Source organism: Capricornis sumatraensis, chromosome 1 (assembly GCF_032405125.1).
Source record: "Capricornis sumatraensis isolate serow.1 chromosome 1, serow.2, whole genome shotgun sequence".
NCBI classification, from domain to species: Eukaryota; Metazoa; Chordata; class Mammalia; order Artiodactyla; family Bovidae; genus Capricornis; species Capricornis sumatraensis.
The window spans coordinates 46,618,762-46,638,555 of record NC_091069.1 but is presented as its reverse complement, the minus strand read 5'-3'; the positions used below and the strand labels follow the sequence as shown (position 1 = coordinate 46,638,555).

The following is a 19,794-nucleotide window of genomic DNA, read 5'->3' as shown; positions in this document are numbered from 1 at the left end:
CATGCACTGGAGAAGGAAATGGCAACCCACTCCAGTGTTCTTGCCTGGAAAATCCCAGAGATGGCGGAGCCTGGTGGGCTGCCGTGTATGGGGTTGCACAGAGTTGGACATGACTGAAGTGACTTAGCAGCAGCAGCAACCCCTTCATTCTTTCTGAGCTCTTAGTTAACTGTCCTTTGCTCTTCCCCAATAGCATACTGGACATTCTAACCTAGGGGGCTCAGCTTACGGTGTCATACCTTTTTGCTTTTTCATACTGTTCATGGGGTTCTCCAGGCAAGAATACTGGAGTGGATTCCCATTTCCTCCTCCAATGGACCACATTTTCTTTGAACTCTTCACTATGATCCGTCCATCTTGGGTGGCCCTGCAGTGTGGCTCATAACTTCATTTATTTACACAAGCCCCTTGGCCACAAGACTATGATCCATTAAGTGGGGGGTGTGTGTGTGTATGTGTATATAATATATATATGACAGAATATTACTAAACCATTAAAAAAAAAAACAACTTGCAATTTGCAGCAACATGGGAATGGACCCAGACATTATCATACATAGTGAAGAAAGTCAGGCAGAGAAAGACAAATTCTATATGATATCACTCCATACACAGAATCCAAAAAAATAATACAGATCAACTTCTGTACAAAATAGAACACTTATGGTCACCAAAGGGAAAGGTGAGAGGGAGGGATAAATTGGGAGTATGAGATTAACATCTACTTCAGCTTCACTGACTATGTGAAAGCCTTTGACTATGTGGATCACAAAAAACTGTGGGAAGTTCTTTAAGAGATAGGAATACAGACAACATTATGTTTCCTGAGAATTCTGTATGTGGGTCAAGAAGCAATAGTTAGACTCTTACATGGAACAACTGACTGGTTGATAATTAGGAAAGGAGTACAAAAAGGCTGTATACTGTCTCTCTACTTATGCAACTTCTATGCAGAATACATCACGCAAAATGCCGGGCTGGATAAATCACAAGCTAGAATCAAGACTGCCAGAAGTACCAACATCCTCAGATATGCAGATTATACCACCCTAATGGCAGACTGTGAGGAGGAACTAAACAGCAGCTTGATCAAGGTGAAAGAGGAGAGTGAAAAAGCTGGCTTAAAACTCAACATTTAAAAAAACTAAGATCATGGCATCTGGTCCCATCACTTCATGCAAATAGAAAGGGAAACTGTGAAAGCAGCGACAGACTTACTTTAGGGGGCTCCAAATCACTGCAGACTGTGACTGCAGCCATGAAATTAAACGATGCTTCCTCCTTGGAAGGAAAGCTATGACAAACCTAGGCAGCATATTAAAAAGCAGAGATATCACTTTGCTGACAAAAGTCTGCATAGTCAAGGCTATGGTTTTTCCAGCAGTCATGTACAGATGTGACAGCTGGACCATAAGAAAGTCTGAGCACCAAAGAATGGACACGAATTTGAGCAAACTCTGGGACACAGTGAAGGACAAGGAAGGCTGGCGTGCTGCTGTTCATGAGGTCACAAACAGTCAGACACAACTGAGCAACTGAACTACAACAATGAGATTAACAGATACATACCACAACTTAGATATAAATAAGGGCTTATAAACAATAAGGACTTCCCTGGTGGTTCAGTGGTAAAGAAGTTGCCTGCCAATGCAGAAGACATGGGATAGATCTCTGGTCTGGGAAGATCCCACATGCTGGAGAGCAACTAAGCAAACCCTTGTGTCACAACTACATACATGAGCCCATGTTCCACTGCAGCCCACTCACCCTAGAGCCTGTGTATCAGAACAAGGGAACACACCACAACGAGAAGCCAGCCTCAACTCACTGCAACTGCAGAAAACTGCATGAAACAACAAAGACCCGGCACAGCCAAAAATTTCAATAAACAAAAATTTTTTAAAATAAACAGCAAGGATTTACTGTATAGCGCATGGGACTATGTTCAGGATTTTGTACTAACCTAAAGTGAAAATGAAGCTGTGTACCTAAAACTAACATAATATTGTAAATCAACTATTTGTTGTTTCAGTTGCTAAGCTGTATCTGACTCTTTGCGACCCCATGGACTGTAGCCCCCCAGGCTCCTGTCCATGGGATTTTTCAGGCAAGTGGATTGCCATTTCCTTCTCTGGGAGGTCTTCTCAACCTAGGGATCAAATCCACTACTACTGCTGCGTCTCCTGCATTACAGATGAACTCTTTACCACTGAGCCAGTTATATTAAAAATAATCATCTTTAAAAGATACAAGAGAATGAAAAGCAAAACCAGAGTTGAAGAAGGTATTAGTAATCCATGGATGTTAGGCAAAAGACTTGTATAAAGAACATACCAGGAATCTCCATATATCAGTTAAGGGAAAGGCAAACAATTTGATTTTTTAAATGAATTTAATAAACCTGAACTGACACTTCTCAAAAAATATTCAAATGGCTAATAGCCCATGAAATTGTGTTCAATTTCTTTAGTCATTTAAAAATTCAAAAGGAGACCATAATGAGACACCACTACTCATTCCTCAGTAGTAAGAACACTAGATGTTTGCTTGGATATGGAGCAATGGGAAACCTCAATCCCGGTAGGAGTATAAATACAATCACTTAGGGAAATCTTAACATTAATGTGTAAGAGTGATTTTATGTATAACTTGTCATCAACAAATTCCACTACTAGATATATATCAAAATAAAACACATGTATATATGCACCAAAAGACATGTAAGAGGTTGCTGACAGCACATAACTATTAATAATCTAAATGTCCAACACTAGTAAAACAGATCAGTAGAAGTGTATTTTAAAAATTATACAATGAAATTGAGCTACTTCAGCTATATGCAATCTCAATTTTAAATAAAACTAGCCATACATGAGGAGAAGGCAATGGCAACCCACTCCAGTACTCTTGCCTGGAAAATCCCATGGCCTGAGGAGCCTGGTGGGCTGTGGTCCATGGGGTCGCTACGAGTCAGGCACGACTGAGCGACTTCACTTTCATTTTTCACTTTCCTGCATTGGGGAAGGAAATGGCAATCCACTCCAGTGCTCTTGCCTGGAGAATCCCAGGGACAGAGGAGCCTGGTGGGCTTCTGTCTATAGGGTCGCACAGAGTCAGACACGACTGAAGCGACTTAGCAGCAGCAGCAGCAGCCATACATGAAAAATGCATTATGTGTAATTTCATATACATGGTTCGGTTCAGTTCAGCCACTCAGTTACGTCTGACTCTTTGTGACCCCATGGACTGCAGCACGTCAGACTTCCCTGTCCATCACCGACTTCCAGAGCTTGATCAAAGTCATGTCCATCAAGTCGGTAATGCCATCCAACCATCTCATCCTCTGCCTACAATTTTTCCCAGCACCAGGGTCTTTTCAAATGAGTCAGTTCTTCACATCAGCTGGCCAAAGTATTGGAGTTTCAGCTTCAGCATTGGTCCTTCCAATGAATATTCAGGACTGATTTCCTTTAGGATTGACTGGTCTGATTTCCTTGCAGTCCAAGGGACACTCAAGAGTCTTCTCCAACACCACAGTTCAAAAGCATCAATTCTTTGGTGCTCAGCTTTCTTTATAGTCCAACTCTCTCATCCATACATGCAGTGAAGTGCAGTGCAAGTCCCTCAGTCGTGTCCAACTCTTTGCAACCCCACAGACTATAAAGTTCATGTAATTCTCCAGGCCAGAATCCTGGAGTGGGTAGCCTTTCTCTTCTCCAGGGGATCATCCCAACCCAGGGATCAAACCCAGCTTTCCCGCATTGCAAGAGAATTCTTTACCAGCTGAGCCACAAGAGAAGCCCTTACATGACTACAAGTCATCCATACATGACTACTGGAAAAACCAAAGCCTTGACTAGTCGGACCTTTGTCAGCAAAATAAAGTCTCTGCTTTTGAATATGCTATCTAGGTTGGTCATAGCTTTTGTTCCAAGAAGCAAACGTCTTTTAATTTCACAGCTGCAGTCACCATCTGCAGTGATTTTGGAGCCCCAAAAAATAAAGTCTGTCACTGTTTCCATTGTTTCCCCACCTATTTGCCATGAAGTGATAGGACCAGATGCCATGATCTTAGGTTTTTTGAGTGTTGAGTTTTAAGTCAACTTTTTCACTCTCCTCTTTTACTTTCATTAACAGGCTCTTTCGTTCTTCTTCACTTTCTGCCATAAGGGTGGTGTCATCTGCATCTCTGAGGTTACTGGTATTTCTCCCAGCAATCATGGTTAACCATACATGGTTAACAAGGGACAAAACTAAATTATAGTATTTAAGGCTATAAGCTTAAGTAATAAAACAGTAAAGAAAAGCAAGAAATAAAAATATGAATTGTGTTTGCCTTTAAGGGCAAAGAGATGGGATAGTGACTTACAGGAATCATACAGGAGGCTTCTGGGGAGTTAACAGTGTTTTGTTTCTTGGCATAGTAGTGGTTAGAAGGGTAGTGATTAGAAGGGTATTCACTGATAAATCATAAGCCTTATTCTGTGTACTCTTCTGTTTCAATGTGTATTTCAAATTTTTTTTAAAAGGTTAACATTCAATTATATACAAGATACATTAGATGAAAATAGGTACAGTGATACCTTTTATTTGCAGATAAAGACATCAACGAATAAAAGTGTAAATGAAAATGACAAGGGAAAATGTCAACAATGGAAAGAAATTTTTAATAGAAAGAGCTACCACTTGTTGATCCCTTAATATTCTCATAATTCCGATAGATGAAAGGAGTGAAGTTTATAATGTAATCAAAATTAGATAAAAAGTGGGCTTCCCTGGTGGCTCAGTGGTAAAGAATCCGCTGCCAATGCATGAGACACAGGTTCGATCCTAGGTCCAGGAAGATCCCACATGCTGTGGAGCAACTAAGCCCATGCCAAGAGAAACCACTGCAATGAGAAGCATGGAAACTGCAACTAAAGACTAGCCTCCACTCATCACAGCTAAAGAAAAGCTACACACATGCAACACAGCCAAAAAAATTAAAAAGTAAATAAATTTTTAAAATAAATAAAAAGTATTAAATAATACTAAGCAAACAATACCAAAAAGATAATACAACAGAACTATTCAAGCCCAGAATTATTTCTCTGTAAAATCTACATTCTTTATACTATTATAATGCAAAATATTATAAGAATCAAATTCCAAACACTATGAATCATATAATATAGGTTCTTCTTTCCTGTTAGTGCAGCCAATTAATAAATAAATAAATAAATAAATGAGACTTAAACCACCAGGGTTTATAATTTACAATGCTCCACTAAAGGAAAACTACTCTGCTCTAAATCAATTTGTATGTGACAAGAAAATTCTGAAATTTAAAGGCCTAAAAAGTGATGTCTATTTCAACTGCTTAAACTGATCACTAAGTGCTTTCTATAAACTTCAGGCAGAGTGGTCAAAACCGCAAGAAAGGTCAGAAATCATGCCAAAACTCATACTGCTTTAAATGTCAAAACTCTGAAAAAAATTAACTACAGGGTCTGCAGAAAACATAATTACCAAAAAACCCCGGAATTTTAAACTCCTAACAGCACCAAAGTATTAACTGTATTTAGAAAAACAGAATGAAAAGGGCAAAATCAAAAAATATTTTCTTATGAGGAAACAGTGCCAAATGATAGTTACCTATTCAAGTTATAAAATCTTTGGTTGGAAAGTACATTATGTTATACTCTCAGGAAAAAAACACATCATTTTAGTATCCAAACAATTACATTATTAATTAAAACAGTATGACTAATTTTAACTCTGGTTTAATGGTCTCAGTTGAGCTCTAAGATTAATGTTATGCAAACTGACAAGAGCCCATAGTTAGCTGTCACAAAAAGGCTGAGAACAGAAAACTGAAAGAGAATTCAAACTTTTTCTCTAGTAAAGGATTCCTTTTAAAGAGAGAGTAATAAATTAGTCTTTAATAAGACTTCCGTAAAAGATTTTAACCAAGAATTAGTAAAATTATTTCAAGAAATAAATTTAATGAAGGTAATATTCCTAAGGAAAATAGCTGATAAATTATTTTGTGAATTTTTGATATCAAACTCAGTCAAACACCTTGTCTAAATTTATTACAGCTTAAAATTAAAATGTCAACACAGGATTCACTCAAAATTTTACTTTTTCCTTTTTCTACCAAAGGAAGCCAAAATGAACAGGACTTCCTTTCAAACAAAGTCAACCAGATTAACAGAATTAAGTCTTAATAACAGCTACAATAAATAACAGCTATCAGTAACTAAGTACTTACTATTTGTCAAGTTCTATTAATAAGAATTTTAAATCTATCTTAAAACCTCACCACCATCTTTAAAGGCAGATCACCATACTTATCATTCCCATTCTATAAATTAAAAAATTGAAGCTCAGATTTAGAATTCAAACACAATTGTTAATCCAAATGCCAACTATGAACTCAAAGCGTATATTCCTAACCTACAAAGCTACATTGCCGTTACAGGTAGTATTTTCAACCTATCCAAGGAACCAAGGAATCTCAGGGCTAAAAATGGTTCAAATATGGAAGTGCAAGTATCCAAAACATTTTAGAAAGTCAGTGTCCTTTCCAGTGTACTTCTACGCTGGAAACAATGAAACAAAGTTATTTTGTTGGGTCTTTTTTACACCTTGTATTTTTATTTTACATACACAATTGAAATATTTCAGAGTAGTTATTACTTACGGTGAGTCAGTTAAACACAAGAATTCTGGCTTTGGCAAAGTTAGATTTAAATTTTACTGTACAATTTTTTTAAATGATGACCAAAATAAAAGGTTATTTCAGGCTAAATTTTAATATACAGACAACAAAAAATATTTCTGTTTCCCCACATATTGTGCTTCACAGTATCTGACTGAAGAATTATCTTCTTTACAAAAGCAAAAGAAATGTTAGCTTTTCATCTGTAATACAGAGGGAAGTCAAACACACTGTAATAAAGCCCTGGGCTAGGCTAACCATTATTTAAGAAACCAAAAACCCTAAATAGTCAAAAATTTACCAGTACAAAATTCTAGACAAGGAAAGCTAAAAATCAGACTGTACAAAGCTATCCATGTTATCTTTCAAACAAAAGAGGTAGATAAATTTATAATTTTACTTAAATTCATTAATTTTTTCTGGGGATGCCACACAGCTTGTGAAATCTTACTTCTCCGACCAGGAATTAAACCCAGGCCATGCACTGAAAGCACTGAGTCATAACCACTGATACAAATTTTAATTTACTTTAGTGAAGACTGAAAAAAAGAAAAAGATTTCTATACTCAACTTTTTCAAAGTATAATCCAGAAAAAAAAAGTATTATACATAACAAATCACTCAAAACCTTTTTCTGGACGTATAAATGTATGTTATTAACATAATAGGCTTGGTTCCCAAGATTAAAATCAATAATCAATTAAAATCAATAATCAATTTCAAACAATACTTACATTAGACACAACTGTAATAAACGCATGTGCTATCAGAAATGGTAAAGTTTCAGGAGTTCCATATTCAAAGCAGTCCTTCATAAGGGAAAGGCCATTTTTTCCACAAAACAAACATACATAACGAAGCAAATGCAATGGTACTTCTACATCCTGAAGAAAAAAATAAAACTATTTTTAAACTTATGAGGTAATTTTCATTTTATTACCGATACTGGAAAGACACTGGTCAGACATAAACTCAGACATGTATGAACAAAATAATAAAGATTTCCATAAATTAAAAAATGAAAAAAGATAAGCACTTACATTCATATCACAGAATGCCCCTAAAATGTTGCTTTCTTGGGTTGATATATCCTGATTAAGAAAAAGAAAAAAAAAAAGGTAAATGAAATTCCATCACACTATCACATCTTTTAAAACCACAAATTTTTTAAAATTTTTAAAAAAATTTTAAAGCACGGCAAAGGCTAATAGCATTCTGCCAAGAGAACGTGCTGGTCATAGCAAACACCCTCTTCCAAAAACACAAGAGAAGACTCTACACAGGGACATCACCAGATGGTCAACACCAAAATCAGACTGATTATATCCTTTGCAGCCAAAGATGGAGAAGCTCTATACAGTCAGCAAAAACAAGACCTGGAGCTGACTGTGGCTCTGATCATGAACTCATCATTGCCAAATTCAGACTCAAACTGAAGAAAGTGGGGAAAACCCCCACTAGACCATTCAGGTATGACCTCAATCAAATCCCTTATGATTATACAGTGGAAGTGAGAAATAGATCTAAGGGACTAGATCTGATAGACAGAGTACCTGATGAACTATGGATGGAGGTTCGTGGCATTGTACAGGAGATAGGGATCAAGACCATCCCCATGGAAAAGAAATGCAAAAAAGCAAAATGGCTGTCTGGGGAGGCCTTACAAATAGCTGTGAAAAGAAGAGAAGCGAAAAACAAACAGGAAAAGGAAAGATATAAACATCTGAATGCAGAGTTCCAAGGAATAGCAAAGAGATAAGAAAGCCTTCTTCAGCGATCAATGCAAAGAAATAGAGGAAAACAACAGAATGGCAAAGAGTAGAGATCTCTTCAGAAAATCAGAGGTACCAAGGAACATTTCATGCAAAGATGGGCTCAATAAAGGACAGAAATGGTATGGACCTGACAGAAGCAGAAGATATTAAGAAGAGGTGGCAAGAATATGCAGAAGAACTTTACAAAAAAGATCTTCACGACCCAGATAATCACACGATGGTGTGATCACTCACCTAGAGCCAAACTTTCTGGAATGTGAAGTCAAGTGGGTCTTACTTACAAAGCATCACTATGAACAAAGCTAGCGGAGGTGATGGAATTCCAGCGGAGCTATTTCAAATCCTGAAAGATGATGCTGTGAAAGTGCTGCACTCAATATGCCAGCAAATTTGGAAAACTCAGCAGTGGCCCTGGAGAAGGCAATGGCACCCCACTCCAGTATTCTTGCCTGGAAAACCCCATGGATGGAGGAGCCTGGAAGGCTGCAGTTCATGGGGTCGCTGAGGGTTGGACACGACTGAGCAACTTCACTTTCACTTTTCACTTTCATGCATTGGAAAAGGAAATGGCAACCCACTCCAGTGTTCTTCCCTGGAGAATCCCAGGGACGGTAGAGTTTGGTGGACTGCCATCTATGAGGTCGCACAGGTTGGACACGACTGAAGTGGCTTAGCAGCAGCAACAGCAGCAGCACAAGTGGCCCCAGGACTGGAAAACGTCAGTTTTCATCCAGTCCCAGAAAGGCAATGCCAAAGAATGCTCATACTACTGCACAATTGCACTCATCTCACACGCTAGTAAAGCAACGCTCAAAATTCTCCAAGCCAGGCTTCAGCAATACGTGAACCGTGAACTTCCAGATGCTCAAGCTGGTTTTAGAAAAGGCAGAGGAACCAGAGATCAAATCGCCAACATCCGCTGGATCATCGAAAAAGCAAGAGAGTTCCAGAAAAACACCGATTTCTGCTTTATTGACTATGCCAAAGTCTTTGACTGTGTGGATGATAATAAATTGTGGAAAATTCTGAGAGAGATGGGAATACCAGACCATCTGACCTGCCTCATGAGAAACCCATATGCAGGTCAGGAAGCAACAGTTAGAACTGGACATGGAACAATAGACTAGTTCCAAATAGGAAAAGGAGTACATCAAGGCTGTATATTGTCATCCTGCTTATTTTACTTATATGCAGAGTACATCGTGAGAAACACTGGGCTGGAAGAAGCATAAGCAGGAATCAAGATTGCCGGGTGACATATCAATAACTTCAGATATGCAGATGACATCACCCTTATGGCAGAAAGTGAAGAGGAACTCAAAAGCGTCTTGATGCAAGTGAGAGAGTGAGAAAGTTGGCTTATAAAGCTCAACATTCAGAAAACTAAGATCACGGCATCTGGTCCCATCACTTCATAGCAAATACATGGGGAAACAGTGGAAACAATGTCAGACTTCATTTTTTGGGGCTCCAAAATCACTGCAGATGGTGACTGCAGCCATGAAATTAAAATACACTTACTCCCTGAAAGGAAAGTTATGACCAACCTAGACAGCATATTAAAAAGCAGAGATATTACTTGCCAACAAAGCTCCGTCTAGTCAAGGCTATGGTTTTTCCTATGGTCATGTATGGATGTGAGAGTTGGACTGTGAAGAAAGTTGAGCGCCAAAGAATTTTTGCTTTTGAACTGTGGTGTTGGAGAAGACTCTTGAGAGTCCCTTGGACAGCAAGGAGATCCAACCAGTCCATCCTAAAGGAGATCAGTCCTGAGTGTTCACTGGAAGGACTGAATCTGAAGCTGAAACTCCAATACTTTGGCCACCTCATGCGAAGAGTTGACTCATTGGAAAAGACCCTGATGCTGGGAGGGATTGGGGGCAGGAGGAAAAGGGGACGACAGAGGATGAGTTGGCTGGATGGCATCACGGACTCAATGGACATGAGTTTGAATAAACTCCAGAAGTTGGTGGTGGACAGGGAGGCCTGGCATGCTGCGATTCATGGGGTCGCAAAGAGTCGGACACGACTGAGCGACTGAACTGAACTTAGTTTAGTGGTTTAGAAACTGTAATTCTCTAGAGGTATACTCAAAAGTTTCACAAGGTGTCTGCAGAAATTAAGATTTAAACTTCCTAAAAGCATCTCATCCACTGTTGGTATGAATAAAAGCTGGTATGACTTTCTGAATCATAACGTTGCAGTTACCTAACAATGTTTAAAATGTACATTCCCTTTGAACTAGCAATTCATCTTTTGGTTATTTATGCTAAACAACTAGTAAAGAATATGCATAATGATGCTCAAGGAAATTATTAATAACATCTCAAAATTGGAAACAACTTAAATGTCCATCAACAGGATGGCTAAATAAATGGTGACATAACCATCACAGGTCTTATGCAGCCTTCAAAAATAATAAGGCAAAATGGCATGAGAGATGATCTTTTTGGAATGATGAAAATGTTCTCAAATTGAAATGTGGTAATGGTTATACAACTCCATAAATTTATGAAAATAATATATATTTTAAGCAACTAATTTTTAGGGTGATTAAAGTATATCTTTAAAATACCGTTAAAATAAGGTCAATTTTTTAAAAATTGAATTCCATATGCAAATGCATAAAAGGATAATATATTTGTTAAAAATAGAATTTATAAACATGATCTGATTTTCATAATTTTTTAAATGCTTGAAAAAATCTGAACTAATTTCATAATTTTTTTTTTTTAGGAAAAAATGGAAAGATTGGAAGTTTCAAAGCTTTTTAAACATTATTTTGTATAGTCCTATGTTTTAGTCATCCTGAAGCTGCTACTTTCATAATCAGAAAGATATTTTCAGCTAAAAAGTTAGCTGCCAAAGGAACCTATTCATTCATTGCTGTTACCCATTTTAAATATTTAAGTTCAACTGCTGAAATCAAGTTTGAAAACTGATTATACATAAAAGTCTCAGAACATAGAAGAACAATCTAAAAAAGTTCTCAGAGAGGTCAAAACACTTGTCAAAATAACTGTACCAAAGTATTCGCCTCTACTACCAGGGCCATGGTTAAAGTTTTAAGTTATTCGTAACAAACCTTTTGTCTTTAAAAAAAATTCAGAATATAAAAATTCCTGTGGTATTACTAAATACAATTCATGGACCAGATGAACCATGCTAGAATACCAGACTGGAATAAGATTTCTAGCACTTATCATGGACCAAACGAGAAATTCTCCTAACAGAATTCTGTTCTGGTATGCCCAGTGTTACTCATAGACTTGGTTATAAGTATTTTGGCTCCTCAAAAGATCTGTTTTACCATTTCGTATTTCTACTCTGGATACACGAAGCCACTACCCTAAGGTGGTGTTATAATCTCATTTTCAGTATTATGTAGAGTCAACATGGGTTAACAAAGTTAACAAAACTCCATATAGCCAAAGCTATGGCTTTCCAAGCAGTCATGTTCGGATGTGAGAGACAGACCATGAAGAAGACCTAATGCCGAAGAACTCATGCTTTTAAACTGTGGTGCTGAAAAGACTCTTGAGAGTCCCTTGGAAAGCAAGGAGATCAAACCAGTCAATCCTAAAGGAAATCAACCCTGAATATTCACTGGAAGGACTGACGCTGAAGCTTAGGGCCAATACTTTGGCCACCTGATGCCAACACCCAACTCGTTGGAAAAAACCCTGATTCTGGGAAAGACTGAAGGCAAAAGGAGCATAAGGCAGCAGAGGATGAGATGGTTGGATAGCATCACCAATTCAATGGACATGAACTTGGGAGAACTTCCAGGAGATGGTGAAACACAGGGAGGCCTAATGTGCTACAGTACATGGGTTCACTGAGCCGGACGTGACTTGGTGACTGAATAACAAGAGAGGGCATAATCTCTCTTCTCTCTATAATTTTTATACTCATTTAACACCGAGGAAGAAACATTAGGGCAATAATTCATCTGCTAGAATTACCTGTATTATTCAGGATTAGGAAAACAATGTCACTGGCCTCCACAAACTTTTTCTGTGAGTTGTTGCTGTTCAGTTGCCCAGTTGTGTCTGACTCTGAAACCCCATGAACTACAGCATACCAGGCCTCTCTATCCCTCACCATTCCTCTAACTCAAAGTTCATGTCCACTGGGTTGGTGATGCCACCCAGCCACCTCATCATCCTCTGATGCTCTTTGCTCCTTCTGCCCTCAATCTTTCCCAGCCTCAGGGACTTTTCCAGTGAGTCAGCTATTCACACCTTCTGACCAAAATACTGGAATTTCAGCTTCAGCATCAGTCGTTTCAATGAGTACTCAGGGTTGATTTCCCTTAGGATTGACTGGTTTGATCTCCTTGCTGTCCAAGGAACTCTCAGGAGTCTTCTCCAGCATCACAGTTTGAAGGCATCAGTTCTGCAGTGCTCTGCCTTCTTCATGGTCCAGCTCTCACAACTGTACAAGACAACTGGGAAGACCACACAGCCTTGATTATATGGACCTTTGTCAACATAGTAATGTCTCTGCTTTTCAACACACTATCTAGGTGTGTCATAGCTTTCCTGCCAAGAAGCAAATGTCCTCTGGTTTCACAGCTGCAGTCACCATCCACAGTGATTTTAGAGCCCAAGAAGAGGAAATATGTCACTACTTCCACCTTTCCCCCCTCTATTTGTCATGAAGTAATGGGGCCAGATGCCATGATCTTAAGTTTTTTTCAATATTTAGCTTTTAGCCAGCTGTTTCACTCCCCTCCTTCACCCTCAGAATTATTATTTTGACTATTTAAATGATTATGTCTTTCAAAATATTTTCAACTTTGATAGGAGGGAAAGAAGGATGCAGAGAGAAAGGGAGAAGGAAGAGAGACTCCAAGTTCCCATCTTATTCACTACTGACAATGAATTACAACAGTTACAGTGATTAGACTGAAGCATGTGAGAAGCAATGCAGAATGAAGACCTGAATTATAGAATTCTCTCAGCAATATGCTATGTAAGCCTAACCAGAACTTTTAATCTCTCTAAATCCGTTTTCTCTTATATGCAACAAGCATATTTACTAAGTTTCTAAAGGTGTCAAACACTAACATACGAGCACTGCATCTTCTCAGAGTCTAGGTCAATTTGTTCCTCTTAAATAAAGTAAAAGGCCTTATCAGGAAAGGATGCAGAGAGCTGTATGAGGGAAGACTAGATGAACTACCTCCTTATAAAAGGTGGAATTAAACCATTAGTAAACTCTACAGTATTGCATAATAAATACTAGCTTTTAAGACATCTGTATGTATAAACACATACATATAATTTTATAATATATATGTACACTACATCAAAGAACCTTTGAAACAACTGGCCCTTAACATATTTAATAACATGCCCATAGGACAGAAACTAGAAATTTTAGAATACTGGTAACATCTCATTAATAGAAACTTGGGAAACAGCTATTATGAACAGAATATTAAAGATGCACATATAAATTCAATATAAAGAGAAGAGAATTCTGTATAAGAATATAGAATTCTGTAAAAGGAAAGCCCTCCTTTATTTTATCCAAGAGTGGTGTTTATTAGAATTTTACCTAAAGATCATAAAGGCATTGCTTTCAACCAAGTAGTTACATGGAATGACCCTCAAAAATGGTTACTAGGGCATTTCAATCCTCAAGGAAAAGTACAGGGGAGGGTGACTATACCTATTACCTATTTCAAAAGTGATTCTGAAAATCACTTTTTTAAAAAAACTGACAAGGAAACTGATTTTAAGAACAAAATGACAAATTTAGTATTGGTATAATTCTTATCAAGAGATTTAACTGGGCAAAAAAGTATTTCTGAAACATTTTGAGTAAATTTCACATATTTACACCCCTAACCAAATGATTCATAGCATCTTTCAATTTTCAATGTAAAGCATTAAAAACACGATTCATGTGGTGTTCTTAAGACTAAATTTTGCAGTTTTGCATGAACTGATCCCCTTTTTGTTGACCAAGGTAACATTTTTTAGAATGATTAATAAACATCTGATGTCATACAGGAGATTTATTAAAAGGTTTCTCTATGGGACGATAACAGTAATTAAGAATACTAGAAGACAGAGAACAAACTGATTTAAAGTATTCTTATGGAGAATTCTAATAGGGAAAATACCAACCTCCTGGACTATATTTTTAAGTAGTCTCAATTCAGTGTTAGAAACATTTTCAGTAAAGAACAGTTTTTTTCTAGATGAAGAAAGAAGCTTAGAGAAGTCAGTATGGAGGTTATAGAAAAAATAAGCTGGAGAAAACAGCCTTTAAAAAAAAAAAAAAAAACATGGTAGATCTGTTAATGCCCACAACTCTACCTATTCGTGGATGTACAGAAAAACACAATGTACTTTAAAGTTTAAAGTGAAACTTTACCTCTCCTCCCATCCACATATAGAATCTACTTCACACCCCTTTGATCTGAGCTGTCCTTGTGAACAGCTTCAACCAACAGATTATGGCAAAGTTGACACTGTGTGACTTCTGAGGCTGGACTTTTAAGACTTTTACCCTCGTCCAAGGTAAGGAGCAGCGGCTACACTTTGCTGGAGCGGCCGTGAAGAGATACCCAACGTCCAAGGTAAGAGAAACCCAAGTAATATGTTAGGTGTTGCAAGAGGGCATCAGAAGGCAAACACACTGAAACCATACTCACAGAAAACTAGACAATCTGACCACACGGACCACAGCCTTGTCTAACTCAATGAAACTAAGCCATGCCCTGCGGGGCCACCCAAGACGGGAGGGTCATGGTGAACAGGTCTGACAGAATGTGGTCTACTGGAGAAGGGAATGGCAAACCACTTCAGTATTCTTGCCTTGAGAACCCCATGAACAGTATGAAAAGGCAAAATGATAGGATACTGAAAGGGGAACTCCCCGGGTCGGCAGGTGCCCAATATACTACTGGAGATCAGTGGAGAAATAACTCCAGAAAGAATGGAGGGATGGAGCCAAAGCAAAAACAGTACCCGGCTGTGGATGTGACTGGTGATAGAGGCAAGGTCCGATGCTGTAAAAAGCAATATTGCATAGGAAGTTGGAATGTCAGGTCCATGAATCAGGGCAAATTGGAAGTGGTCAAATAGGAGATAGCAAGAGTGAATGTCGACATTCTAGGAATCAGCAAACTAAAATAGACTGGAATGGGTGAATTTAACTCAGATGACCATTATATCTACTACTGTGGGCAGGAATCCTTTAGAAGAAACGGAGTACCCATCATGGTCAACAAGAGAGTCCGAAATGCAGTACTTGGATGCAATCTCAAAAATAACAGAATGATCTCTGTTCATTTCCAAGGCAAACCATTCAATATCACGGTAATCCAAGTCTATGCCCCAACCAGTAATGCTGAAGAAGCTGAAGTTGAATGGTTCTATGAAGACCTACAAGACCTTTTAGAACAAACACCCCAAAAAGATGTCCTTTTCATTATAGGGGACTGGAATGCAAAAGTAGGAAGTCAAGAAAACACCTGGAGGAACAGGCAAATTTGGCCTTGGAATATGGAAAGAAGCAGGGCAAAGGCTAATAGCATTCTGCCAAGAGAACGCGCTGGTCATAGCAAACACCCTCTTCCAAAAACACAAGAGAAGACTCTACACAGGGACATCACCAGATGGTCAACACCAAAATCAGACTGATTATATCCTTTGCAGCCAAAGATGGAGAAGCTCTATACAGTCAGCAAAAACAAGACCTGGAGCTGACTGTGGCTCTGATCATGAACTCCTCATTGCCAAATTCAGACTCAAACTGAAGAAAGTGGGGAAAACCCCCACTAGACCATTCAGGTATGACCTCAATCAAATCCCTTATGATTATACAGTGGAAGTGAGAAATAGATCTAAGGGACTAGATCTGATAGACAGAGTACCTGATGAACTATGGATGGAGGTTCGTGGCATTGTACAGGAGACAGGGATCAAGACCATCCCCATGGAAAAGAAATGCAAAAAAGCAAAATGGCTGTCTGGGGAGGCCTTACAAATAGCTGTGAAAAGAAGAGAAGCGAAAAACAAACAGGAAAAGGAAAGATATAAACATCTGAATGCAGAGTTCCAAGGAATAGCAAAGAGATAAGAAAGCCTTCTTCAGCGATCAATGCAAAGAAATAGAGGAAAACAACAGAATGGCAAAGAGTAGAGATCTCTTCAGAAAATCAGAGATACCAAGGGAACATTTCATGCAAAGATGGGCTCAATAAAGGACAGAAATGGTATGGACCTGACAGAAGCAGAAGATATTAAGAAGAGGTGGCAAGAATACGCAGAAGAACTTTACAAAAAAGATCTTCACGACCCAGATAATCACACGATGGTGTGATCACTGACCTAGAGCCAGACTCCTGGAATGTGAAGTCAAGTGGGTCTTACTTACAAAGAATCACTATGAACAAAGCTAGTGGAGGTGATGGAATTCCAGCGGAGCTATTTCAAATCCTGAAAGATGATGCTGTGAAAGTGCTGTATTCAACATGCCAGCAAATTTGGAAAACTCAGCTGTGGCCCCAGGACTGGAAAAGGTCAGTTTCATTCCAATCTCAAAGAAAGGCAATGCCAAAGAATGCTCAAACTACCGCACAATTGCACTCATCTCACACGCTAGTAAAGCAACGCTCAAAATTCTCCAAGCCAGGCTTCAGCAATACGTGAACCATGAACTTCCAGATGTTCTAGCTGGTTTTACAGAAGACAGAGGAACCAGGGATCAAATTGCCAACATCCGCTGGATCATCGAAAAAGCAAGAGAGTTCCAGAAAAACATCGATTTCTGCTTTATTGACTATGCCAAAGCCTCTGACTGTGTGGATGATAATAAACTGTGGAAAATTCGGAAAGAGAAGGGAATACCAGAACACCTGACCTGCCTCATGAGAAACCCATATGCAGGTCAGGAAGCAACAGTTAGAACTGGACATGGATCAACAGACTGCTTCCAAATAGGAAAAGGAGTACATCAAGGCTGTATATTGTCATCCTGCTTATTTTACTTATATGCAGAGTACATCATGAGAAACACTGTGCTGGAAGAAGCACAAGCAGGAATCAAGATTGCCGGGTGAAATATCAATAACCTCAGATATGCAGATGACACCACCCGTTATGGCAGAAAGTGAAGAGGAACTAAAAAGCCTCTTGATGAAAGTGAAAGGGGAGAGTGAAAACGTTGGCTTATAAAGCTCAACATTCAGAAAACTAAGATCATGGCATCTGGTCCCATCACTTCATAGCAAATACATGGGGAAACAGTGGAAACAGTGTCAGACTTTATTTTTTGGGGATCCAAAATCACTCCAGATGGTGACTGCAGCCATAAAATTAAGACACTCCTTGGAAGCAAAGTTATGACCAACCTATACAGCATATTGAAAAGCAGAGACATTACTTTGCCAACAAAGCTCCAGCTAGTCAAGGCTGTGGTTTTTCCAGTGGTCATGTATGGATGTGAGAGTTGGACTATGAAGAAAGCTGAGTGCCAACGAATTTTTGGTTTTGAACTGTGGTGTTGGGGAAGACTCTTGAGAGTCCCTTGGACTGCAAGGAGATCCAACCAGTCCATCCTAAAGGAGATCAATCCTGAGTGTTCATTGGAAGGACTGAATCTGAAGCTGAAACTCCAATACTTTGGCCACCTCATGCAAAGAGCTGACTCATGGGAAAAGACCCTGATGCTGGAGGCATTGGGGACAGGACGAGAAGGGGACGACAGAGAATGAGATGGCTGGATGACATCACCAACTCAATGGACATGAGTTTGAGTAAACTCCAGGAGTTGGTGATGGACAAGGAGGCCTGGCGTCCTGTGATTATGGGGTCGCAAAGAGTCGGACACAACTGAGCAACTGAACTGAACTGACAGCTTCCATTTTGCCTTCCTGGATCAATGCTAAGACTATCGTGTAAGGAAGCCAAGCTACCCTAGTAAAGAATGAGAGGTCATGCAGAGAAAAGTCCAAGGAGCCCTCAGGAGCAGCCAGCACAATCAGACATGTGAACGAGACCATCTTGGACTCTCAAACCCATTCAACTTCCAAAATTAATGCATCTGCGTTAAGTGAGGCCATACAAAAACCAGCAAAGGAATTGACCAGGCAAGCCATGGAATCATGAGAAATAATCACTATTGTTTTAAGCCATTATTACAATACATTATCACATAACTCTTTCAATTCCTACTATCTGGAGAAATAAAGGCCATTATCTAAATAAACCTAAGATGGAAAAGCTTGTATAAATATCACTAGTGGAGGAGAGAGGGAGGGAGGGAGAGAAAAAAAATCACTAGTGGAATAAGTTAAGCATCTTGAGTGCAAAAGAAAATAATTACAGATAATTTGTCAAGCATTTTTTCTTTATAAAAGGAATTCCAAATTCTGTTAACCTACATTTCTAAGAATGAAATCCCATGTTCTTCTTTTTCCTCAATTACTAGTTTTTGAAAGTCACAGTAAGTAGAGCATAGGTATACATTAGCAAAATATCTATCACTGATAGTTTAATTTTTATGAGTTCAATTTATAAATCTTTCCCTAGAACTACACTGAGCAAATGTTCAACACAAGTCACTACAGAAATGCTCTGAAGAAATCCAAAATAATTTTCATAACAGTAATTTTTATAATTTTCCATCAATAATGACTATCTTCATATTTATTCATAAGTGAGAAATTACCAACATAACCATGACTGGGTATTACTTAAAATTCGCAATACCTGTTTTTACATACCTCTATAGTAGGATGAGTATTATGCTTGTAAGCAGTATATAAGGGAAACTGAATCTGAAAAATTTTTGCCACACACAGTAAGAGTTTTTCCTTCTCATCTGTACTCCACAAACTAAAAGGATCAGAGTTCTTTGAAGATTCTTCCTCAGTCAGATTACAAATTCTTGTAGAGTTTGATTTTTTTTCTATTGATTTTTGTCTTTCTGTACTTCCTTCATTACATTCTCTTTCTATATTCTGTGGTTCTTCCGCTTGATTACTCTCATCTTGCCATGTGGAATCTATGTTGATAGTAGTACAATGTTTACAAAGCTGATCTCGGAGCACTTGAACTTGGGCAATCACTAAGTTAATAAGTGCACACACTACTTGGTTAAAAATCTCCAAATGCTTATACTCTTTGAAGCAGCAGAGACATTGCCTACAAGAGAAAAAAAATTTTTTTAATTAATAAATGCTTCCTAAAGAGGCAACAATTATATCCTTCTAAAAAACAGCATTAAAAAAATAGATACTAAAGTATTTTTTTCAAATAATTGTTATTTCCTCCCTTCTGATAGAGTAGCACT

General features: G+C 38.4%; 1 protein-coding gene across 1 annotated transcript in view; it reads right to left on the bottom strand.

Annotated features, from left to right (window-relative positions):
* The window catches only part of USP34 (ubiquitin specific peptidase 34), a 180,753-nt gene extending 161,430 nt beyond the window's left edge, over positions 1-19,323 (bottom strand). Inside the window, 4 exon segments of the mRNA XM_068984030.1 lie at positions 7,438-7,587; positions 7,744-7,794; positions 19,226-19,287; positions 19,290-19,323. Coding sequence (XP_068840131.1) covers positions 7,438-7,587; positions 7,744-7,794; positions 19,226-19,287; positions 19,290-19,323 — 297 coding nt within the window.
* Positions 19,324-19,794: the final 471 nt, after the last annotated feature.